The 11,013-nt window shown below is 35.2% G+C and overlaps 1 protein-coding gene across 1 annotated transcript; it reads right to left on the minus strand.

The window, feature by feature from the left end:
- Nucleotides 1–4,086: 4,086 nt before the first annotated feature.
- Nucleotides 4,087–4,554, minus strand: LOC131875163 (uncharacterized). Its single transcript, XM_059219197.1, has one exon. The coding sequence runs from the start codon at nucleotides 4,552–4,554 to the stop codon at nucleotides 4,087–4,089; it is 468 nt and encodes a 155-aa protein (XP_059075180.1).
- Between the last annotated feature and the right edge of the window lie 6,459 nt (nucleotides 4,555–11,013).

Consider the following 11,013-nt stretch of genomic DNA (forward strand, 5'->3'; position numbering starts at 1 on the left):
TATCTCTCTGAGAAATGAAATATTAAAGGTGTTACTTCAAGGAGAGCAATCACAGGAAGAACACATGCACTATCTCACCGACACGATCCAACAGACTGAGGCAACCCTGACTGACAGCAAAAGATTCATGCAGAGTCTAAATTTGGTTTTGCCAGACATCTTTCAGATTGTAACCAACCGGTTACAAACTTTGAGGTGAAATTTTTGCACTCATTTGACTATTTTCGACAACCTTTGTCATTGATGTCAGAGGGGGAGTAGTGGAGAGAAAAATACTTATTCAAAGAAGATCATTTGCTCAGGGGGAGCACATCTTTTAGGAAACTTTTTGAACTTCAGTTTTTGGAACGGTTTTTGGATTTTTCTCATGAGTGTTGCCATCAATGCCAAAGGGGGAGATTGTTGGCATTCTACACTCTTATGAGAATAGTTGATGTTGTCATTGATGGCAACCGTCTCGCAACCAACTAGCATTCATCTAGTAAGCCATAGATAGTTAGCGGCACTGGCAATAGATTTCTACATACACCAGCATGCACTTCACTAGCAACGGCAACAATGCATACCGACACCCCAACCGACATGGAATAAACCTTGTTTATTGTTTTTTATTGTAATTATCTTTTGTAAAAGTTGACATGGCATATTGTAAAAGACTCATATATATGTATGAGATCTTATAGGTCATTTTGAGTATGATGGTAGGAGAGATAAGAAAAAAGAAGGATGTTATATGCGAATGCATAAGGCAAATTATGTATAAGGTTTTTGGTTATAGACTGAGCTTAAACCGATACTAAACCTGGCATAGTTGATGTTGACTTGAAGCAGTACATTGTATTGGATTTCATAATCCACCTTTGTAGTTAGTGTGACTCTTATTGAGCAATGAGCTCTAGGAAGTTGGCCTTCCTGCATGTGCAGGCCCCTCATTGAAAGTAATATTTATTCATTGGCCAGTGAGTGAATATTGTGGGTCACAAATCCCAATGAGGTTTTTCCCACACCAGGTTTCCTCGCTAAATATCTTGTGTTATGGTGTGTTCTCTATGTTGTCTCTGTTATTCTTATTTGCTGCATTAATTCTTATTTACCGGTACATTGTTTTGGGATGCAAAGTTCTTAATAAGTTTAAATATTCTGCTAACCAGTTAGACACTAATTCACCCCCCCCTCTCAGTGTCTTTGGGACTATCATTAATCCTAACATTATCAAGGTTGATGATCTATATTTATAGGTGACTTATTCATATAATTTGTATAATCATAGAGATCAAAGGTTATGTCTGCATTATCAGAGAGGTAATTGTGCGAACAAGGTTATATCATTCAACGAAGGGTTATGAAAGTTTTGGTATTGCAGGGTAGGGTAGACATCTGTGCTTAATTGAAACTGTATCAAGCATTAGGAGATGTTATTTTCACAATTCATTTTTCTTCGAATTGTAGTCCGATGTTTATGTAAGTTAGTGAGACTTCCCTTTTTGTGATGAGAAGTGATCTCTAGGCGGTTGGCCTAATTGGAAGTGCAATCCCCATTGTAATTATTTCACATACTATTGCAGAAGTATTATCTGACTATGGGTAGGGTTTCCCGTTGTGGTTTTTCCCTTTATTAGGTTTTCCACGTCAAAATATTGGTGTTGTGTTATGTGCTTTCATGCTTTATCTTTCACTATGTTGTTTATATTATGCTTTGGTAAATGCTTTATAATCTGCATTTCTCCAAACATCACAATTCCTACAAGCAAGAAACATTGTTTACCACAAGAGAATCGTTGATACCTTTGTATATAAAATATGAATTCAAACAAGAGTGTTGAAGAAAGGAATGTCCATATAAATTATTTGTTATTATGATCTTCTCCATTACTATGCTACTACACATACGCCAAGCCTTGTTGATAAAACCAGATCTAAATAGAGGGGTTTGCCAAGTTATTTCGGCAACTAAAAACAAACAAGCACTCGAATTACTCGACAAAGCCATAGTTTAAGACTGAACTGGTAACATGATATAAGTCATAAAATCAACTTCTCATATTAGAAGTCAACTCCTCCAATAATGATCCTATAAATAAAAGCTGGAAGGATGGGAGTTTTCCTCATGTCTTTGTCTTCCTCAATGAAAATAATTTTTTGGATGAAATCATGTTAATATATAAAAGGAGATAAAACCAGCATTGGCGTGCCACATTTTCTTCAATGTAGTTGGCAATTTTTTCAATAGAAAAAAAAGCTTTAGGAAGGAAACCAACAGCGCGTGATTCCTTTTCGACGTGCGTGAGACAATACCGGTGGGCTATGCCCACATTAAATAGCCTATTGGCTAAATATAATATGAATGAGGTTGTTTGTTTTAATCCCACACAATGCACCTACCCATGGTTATGGAATCATGATTAAATAATTAGGTATTTAATATCTACAGGTTCGCACAAACCATTCATAACTCAAATCCAACGGCCTTATCCCAATGTACCTTTAAAAGAGTCTTTTCTATATCTTAAATAAATCAATTTAAAGATAGGGTGAGGTTTAAGTTTTGAGTTATTTATATTGAATTTGAAACAAATTAAAACTAGCAGTTGTAGGGGAAGTGCCTGCAACAGGACACCGATAGGTGAAAATTAGTTAGTTGTGATTTGAATAAAGCCAAGTGAACATAATATAATGTGTGTTAAGAGTAGGTCTATAAAATCACCATACAGAATTGTGAAAGGAGATATTTTTGGAGAAAAAAAGAAGTGAAAACTTTATTATATGAAAATGTCAAACTGTACATAACCCAACCAATGTTTTTTTAGTTGGTCCCAAAACTTTAATTTAACCACCCACCAACCCCCATGCTACGGAAGGCAGCATGATGTACAGTACCACAGAGCAATATAAAGGTGTTATTAAAATGGTAGCTTGTATGACAATATTTTTTGCTATACAAAATTATAAAAGAAGACTATTTTAGATTGTATAAAACCCAACCAATTTGATGTGTTGGTCCCAGAAAATCAAAATTATCCACCCTCCAACCCCCATACTAGATTTTCCAGCATGTTATACAACCATTTAAGGTATTAATTTATGAAGTACATAAGCCAAGTTATCTAATATGTTGGTCCCAAAGCTGAATGAAAGCATTGAGGAGTTGCTGCTCCGAGAAAGGCATTTTGATGTACAAGTGGAGAAAGCCTTGTAATCTCAATGTTGTATTATATTGTATTGTATTGTATTGTATTGAGGTTGTGTTGATCGTGCATTTTGTTGTTGGACAGTGTTCTAGATTGTATCAAACTCATCATGGTGTACTTGTCGACATTAAAATTGTATTAGAACATTATAAGTGCATTAAATAATTGCAAGTGGAAAAAGTTGGAGATAGAGAAGAATAGGAAAGGAAGGCACTCAGATTTGTTGAAACTGATGTGGACGATATGTCTGATAAAACTTTGTTGTGGTTGTTAAATCTGCAAAGAAGATGAGAAGTGCAAGCAAAATTTAGCATTACTAAAGTGGAAGATCAGACAGATTGAGATAGCCCTGTATCATGTGTGGTTTAAAACAATCTTTTTTTTATGGCCTGCAACGATGAGAACAAGAGAGAAGTATTAGCAAGACATGAGATACTATAATTGTAGGAAGTATTTAATAGAAAGTGGGTAACAACAAGCAAGTAGAACCGTGTGAAGTGTGAGTGGAGGTGTTGTGCAAACCTGTATAGTTTCAATATGAACGACAATGAGAAAGACAAGTATGTAAAATTGTAGAAGCAGTGGAGAACGAAAGATAAGCGTAGCTAGAAAAATTTCTTGATGCGATGGAACCTTTTACATTTGTTGTTGACCCTGCAAGATGCAATTGTTATGACATGTGGAAATGCATGAAATAAGATATACAATACGCTAAAGGGTATAGACATTGCGCTTGCAGTACCTGTGTTGGACTTTTTTGCAAGTGTTTTGTCTTTGTGATCTTAGAAAGCTTAAGCAAACAAGCTTCTTTGTTCTTTCTAGAAATGGTTGATGGACCACCTTACAATTTGGAGTACCTCTCGTAAGTGAAGGCTGGGTGAATTCAGAGATCTTCAATTTATTTTACTCGAGATAGTGTTGTGAACATGAGACCATGTTTTTCTATTTTTCCAATGTCAATTATTGCAAAGTCCAGTGTGAGTCCCTGCAATTTGTGGATAGAAATACCCCAAGCCATCGCTAATGGGATATGTGTGTGGTTTCCTCTAGTAATTGGTGGAATGGGAACATATTTTAGATTTGCAGCATCCCATGGTGGTCCAGTGTAATGTTGGAAGAGGACAACAACATATTTTGGTAAATCTGGTGGTTTAGAACCTGCATCGTAGACAATCATTTTGATTTGTCCCAAAGAACCATTGACAAGACCAACTTCAATCCATAAATTTGCAATTAGCATGACTTGTTGGTCTCTAGAAAGAAGAATTTCAAACAGGAGCTGCTCATCTTGGTGACTTTGTTTGGTTCTGTGTGTTGCTATGATTATTGGCACACGTGAAATGGGTGAGTGTAATTGCTTTAACATTTTAATATTGTGCGAGTTTGAAGCTACATTGGTTACAAACAAATGTTTTTTTGGTCAAAATTCTTGTTTTGGTCGAGAGTGAGGCCATGTGTTGAGCGCATTTGCAAAGTTTCCCAGTCTGATTGCACTGGTGTTGCGTTGCATACATTTAGCAAAACTTTGTGGAATTGCATATGTGATGGGGAGAGCCCTTATTGGTGGAAAGAAACATCTAAGGTGATGACATCAGTGAAGGAGTGCCATAAAGCGAGCGTTGTTGAGTGGGATGCATACAATGGTTTATCCATAACTGGGGGCAACTGGCTGAGGTCATCGACCATCACAACTAAGAGGCCTACGAATGGTTCATGTTGTCTGGTGGGAAATGCCTCTCGCAATCAGTAATCAGCTTTGATGAGTAATTGTGGGCCAAGGAAACTCATTTCATCAATCAAAATGTATCATAAATTCTTGCATTTATCTTGAAACATTAATAAGGAATGCCCTATTAAATGACGGTACTCTTGAATAGGTATGCGGAGGGTAGCATGGATTGTTGTTGCTTGAATTCTATATGCAGACACACCTGATGGTGCAAGCACAAGCAATGGGTACACTTTTGGATTTAAACTAATATTTATCTTATTTCGTATGCGGTCAATAAGAAACAATTTCCTAGTACCTGTTGTGCCTTGGATGATCAAGTGTAATGGTGAGGCATTCAAATTTTGTGCATCATGAGAGGTTATAATATCAAGTGCAAGTTGTTGATTTGCTGCAAGTTCAAAAGTATTGGGGTGACTTGAGTGAATGTTGCCAAGGGTGGCGACCGATTGACTTTTTTTGGCTGAAATGAATTGAGGAGCCATGCTATGAAGGAATTCATTAGGCAGGGATGCACTCCAATTAAAGTGGAGGTCATAATCACATCTACCAAGCATTTGAAGGTTAGTCACATCAAAGCTGTTTGAAGCACCCATTTGTGAGAGGAACTCCCACTCATTAAGTTCTTGATCAATAGATTATGGAATATCTTCTAAGTGTGGGTCTTCATCATTTTCAGAAGTGGAATTTTCTTCGATACCATTAACATTCCATCGGACATAATGAGTGCTATGAAGTTGTTTCCAATTTATTATAACTTCATTAGTTAACGTTCCTATATGTAGAGGAATGTTGCAGAAAGGCTTGTACAAAAGCAATTCACTCCAACAAAAAGATTCAAATGTACTGTCATCTTCTGCAAGCAAGGATTTGAACTGGGGGAAGACATTTACAATGGCTTTTAGTTTTCTTTTTTTCCATTTACTTTTTTTGCGATGTTGGTTGTATGTATATTGTTGGGCTGAATGAAGCATAGTAACGTTAGATAAATCAGTAGGTCTTTTCATGTAGGTGGAAATGAAAGAAATGGAAGGCTGAGAAGGTTCATCATAGTGTGTTATACGTTGAAAGATTTTTTTGCCAACATTGAGGGTGACAAATTCACGTGTGCAGGAGATCAAGGGGAGTTTGAGCCTCATATGGCAAGTTTCCTGAGCACTAATGTCCCTATCAGCAATAATGCCCATCATAAATCTTTGATATGCTAAGAGAATTGTATCTTCTTTTTTTTTGATGCAACAATTCGTTTGAACATGTCAGTATAGCTCTTTGATTTGCGTTCAATTTTCGATGTGTATTTAGAAATATATTGGAGCACTGCCTTTTTTGAGAAGACAAGCTAGCAATCAACATTTGCCCTCCTTATGGATAGCATGGATGAGTTGTGAACATTGAGATGACTGTCATTCCTTATTCATTGATAGCATGGGCTATTATTATGGTCTATTGTCAATGTTGAATTTTGTTGTTCAACCCAAGGTGCTTTGTAACAACATTCAAGAGTTGTGTTCTTCTTTTTCAAGCAAGTAAACTTTGAACACTTTGTATGATGCTGAATAACATTGACTAATTCAACATAGTCTATGGAAGGATCACATCTTAAAATGACATTTGTGTTTGATAGACATGGATCTGAAACAATAGGTGTATATTGCCTATTTAATCGCTCGACTTCACTGTGTGGATTCCATGTTGTGATGTATTGGTCAAAGAAGGTTTTAGCTGATTGAACGGTTTCATGATCTGTCCAATCAAGGTTGTCCATATTAGGTGCATTTGGAAACCATAGAAAGCTATGTACGTGTGCAGATCCTTGGTGTTTCCATTCATACTTGTACCAATGGTCAGTTGCATGCAAAAAATTGACAATTACTTCATCATGAAATATCTGGAATCTTAGATGCAAGTATAAAGCGGTTATATGCGGGTTATTGACAAGATTATCAATATATTGTTTTCTAGTGGGTTGTAAAATATTTGGAGGACTCTTTGGGAACATTTTATGAAGGTCAGGCCATTTTGTATCAGTTGAGATTAACATGAAGAAAAGCGTTGGTGGTCCCAACTATTCTATCATTGCGGTGAGGTCCCTAAGAGATTTGCTCCAAAATGCGTATGTGTCGCGTAAGGAAGCAACATAGTGCATGATGTCGTTAGGAAATTAATTTGAAGGTGTGTTTTGCAAGTGCTCCCTCAGTGATTGAACATTGCCTAGAAGAGAATCTTCCAAAATTGTCTTTATGAAAACAACAGCTGATTATTGCGAGCGGTGCCTCATCATAAGACTGTAGATGTAATATCTGAATCACACATGTTGACCAAATCTTTGATCGTGATATTTAATTAAGTGCAAATCATATTCATGCAAATGTACATGTTTTTCTCTATCTTGAAGTGGCAAAGCCAATCCATTAGGAAACAAATTTAGTGGCAAAGGTATCACATTGTTCTCGGTATCATATTCATGCAAATTTGAATACTACCGAGAACTGATTTGTGGCAAAGGTATCACATTGTTCTCGGTAGTATTCAAATTTAGTATTTTCTTAATTGCATCAAGTTCAGGAATTGACGATGGAAGACTTGGAATAAATGAGGAAGTGTTTTCCACTACATCTTTGTAATGGTCGGTGGAGGTTGCATCGTCATTGTTCTGTATAGGTTGTTCTTGAGGTGTTTAAACTCTATGTAATAAATTTGAAACATCAGTACTTGTTTCAGGCAATAGCTCTACTGTAACAATATCAATGAGTACATCTTTGTAATATTGGTCATGCTAAATTTTGCAATTCAATGCATCCATGACGTGATACCTATGAATGTAACATTCATAACTTAGCCCTCCCAAATTAGTTCTACGGACAACAAGGATTTCTAAATCCTGTATTTTTCATGGCAAGGAAATAGCAATTTCTGAAATGTCATGTAGGAAGTTAATTGTGTGGCCTGTATATTTATATTGGCCTCCCCTTGCATGAGTAACTTCCAAAACAGGAGCAACACTTTCTATGAGCATTTCCTCTACTTGGGAAAGACACTTTAAAATAAAAGGTTGCTCACTTGGGTCCATATTGTTTGATGAAGAGAAATGATGAATGCCTCTCTTAGTAGAACACCTCATGCAAACAATGACATGCTCTACATGTTTAATAATCATGCCCACGTAGATTTCTTTACAAATAGAACACGTTTGTGGGAGTCCCAACTTGTCAATCTTTTTTCTAAAGTTAAACAATGTGTGTTGAAACACAGGAGTGTGGAGGATGAGTTCAGGAGTAGTGGGAGGTGTTTGGGGAGCATTGTTTGGATGATGTTGATCTATTTGCATTCCCAACAATGTTTGGAAGCCATTATCGGACACTTGCTGTGCGCGTCGTTTCATTTGTCGTTTGTTGGAGATATCCACTCTATTCTTTGCATAGTAAATTCTATTTGTTTCCTTCCTTTTAGCTTTGACCACAACACCTTTTTGTGTGGAAGGTTGAAAGGATATCTAGTAGTTGTAAGAGAAGAAACATGTATTAGAAGTATAATAATTGAAGAGGGCAGAGATGCAAGCATGTGTGACAGCAAGGATACAGTTACAGTGTTTTATATTAATGGAGTTGCAAGAAAATCAAGGCACATAGATAGACATATAATATATATCTATAGTTACATATTTCTATATAGATAAATAAATTTGTATATACACGCACATGTAAATACATATGCATACATACATACATATGTATGTAAATACGTATATAATTGTATTGAGACATATGTGCATATATAAATATGTGTATATGTATATACAAGTATATAAGCACACGTATATGTATTTATGTGGACATATTTAGGTGTATACAAACATATTTTCTTGCACCATAATTTAATTTGAGTGAGTTGGTTTGTTGTTTAGTGGTGGTGGTGACATGTGTGTTGTACACGCATCTTGAGGAAAACAATGATCCGTAAGTGGAAGTCTTTCGTTTTGGTTTTCATTTCTTACATTGTTTTTTGTTTGCAAGTTTTCATTTCATTAGGGTTCCGTTTGGCATTCACCGAGTGTACGCTTTGTCTGCAAGGCCATTTGCTGAAGGCATTAGAAGAGGTCGAGGTGTGTTTTTTTTACCGTGCACAAACATTATGTTTGTGTAATGGTAACTTAATTTGTAATTTATGTAAATATATATGCATAGATATATATTTATATATGCATACAAATGTTTGTATATATATATACATATGAATGAAAATATGTGTATAACTTTATAGACAGATATGCACATATATAAATACATGTATATGTATATATAATTGTATAACTATGTATATATATATCTGTATATGTTAATTTATATATAGAAATGTACATGTCTATGTTTATATACAAAGCTATGTATACATATATACATATGTATATATATAAATAAATATGTATGTGTATATTAGTTTTCATGTGTAGATTATTTTTTTGATGTTTTCTATGTGTATGAATAGTCAATACTTATCTATGGATGAAATCACAAGGAAATCAAATTTATTCTGCAAGGCAACTAACCAGCATAGATGAGTATGTATTCAAAGACATTGAAGTTTGACAGAGTTTGGGGCCTTGTATTGTGCAATGCAGCAAGGAGTGCTGCAACAGATGTTAACCACCTTGTATATTTGCAAGTACATTTACATATTATTTATCTTTATGCAAATATGCACATTCTTAGTGTTCAATGTGTGAGCACAGACATATATATGTACATGGGTGCATCTATCTAAAAACATGCAAGCATAGACACACATTCTTGTAATTCTTGTTGGAGACATTGAAAGAAAGAAGTTACTTATATAATAAAGAAGTGGAAGCCTTTTTATATTAGAATATGTAACTCTACATAAATGAATTAATTTAAACTGTAATATGAAGTGCAAAACTAAATTTCAAAATTTGGAAACTGTTGTTCTCAAATTCTGATTCCCCTTAAAAACCCTTATAATAAAATGATAAAATCTGTCTGCAGAAGGGAGATCAAAGAGAAGGAAACTTTAGAGCAACATATGACAAGGTTTTAAAACCTTCTACACTTCAAACTTATCCAAAGTTCAGGCAGGTATACCTTATGTGAATTGACTTCACACTTTTAAAAGACAGATCCACAGTAAACCAGGCTGAAAACCAATGAATCTTATCACCTCAAAATTAACTAAAACAAAGAAAGAAATCTTATACTCATGTTCAATATTGACCTACAAGATATGTAAAAGATAACCACGATTGATACCAGTGCCTTATCCAGGCCACAGACTCATCTAAGTTTAAACAATACTCCCACAATCAAATATCTCCGCACATCCCATCACCTCGGCTTCTATAAAACCCCACATATGCCTGACATACATAAGAATTTACCCTTATCAAACTAAACTGCATTCATCAAATTCAAAATCTCCCACAAGGAATTTACTGATAGAAATGCTTCATGTGTATTTAATTTCCCTCTTGGAGAGAAAAACTAAGAAACGCCTCTATTTAAGAATGCCTTACAATCCATACTCAAATGAATAACCCTAGATTACTTATATTGAAAACAGTAAATATTTGCAAGTAGACCAAAATACAACACAAAATTTAGGCTCGAAAGTTGATAGTCTGTATATTGATATTAATTTTGAGTAAATATTACAAAACCTAGAGTATCCTCCATAAGACTAGAAAATCCCAGATATATTTCTGTAGAGTTTTCTTACAAATTCTTGCGATCATTTTTTAGGATTCTTGGTATCAATTTATAATAGCATGGATTCATACAAGCTTTAGACCCTTCAAAAGAAAGTTTGTTACAAACAACAGGTCTTTTTCAAGAAGCGGTTCTAAGTCCTTTTCAGCATCTACGGCTTCCTCTGCTTGTTGCTTTGTTATAACCTCTTGTAACTCTTCCCAACCATCTTCTTTCTGTCCCACATACTTATCTTTCCACTCCTGATACACATCATCACTAGGTCAAGTAAAACTAACAACCCTCTATTTCATATCTTCTAGCCGCTTCCAAGTGACTCGTACATGCCCAATCTCTATTTCTATGAAACCATAATGAGATTTCACTTTTTCAATTT

The sequence above is a fragment of the Cryptomeria japonica genome, chromosome 4 (assembly GCF_030272615.1).
Source record: "Cryptomeria japonica chromosome 4, Sugi_1.0, whole genome shotgun sequence".
NCBI lineage: Eukaryota > Viridiplantae > Streptophyta > Pinopsida > Cupressales > Cupressaceae > Cryptomeria > Cryptomeria japonica.

Excerpts from the sequence above, each read along its gene's own strand:
- LOC131875163 (XM_059219197.1), bottom strand. The coding sequence starts at position 4,554 with ATGTTAAAGCAATTACACTCACCCATTTCACGTGTGCCAATAATCATA.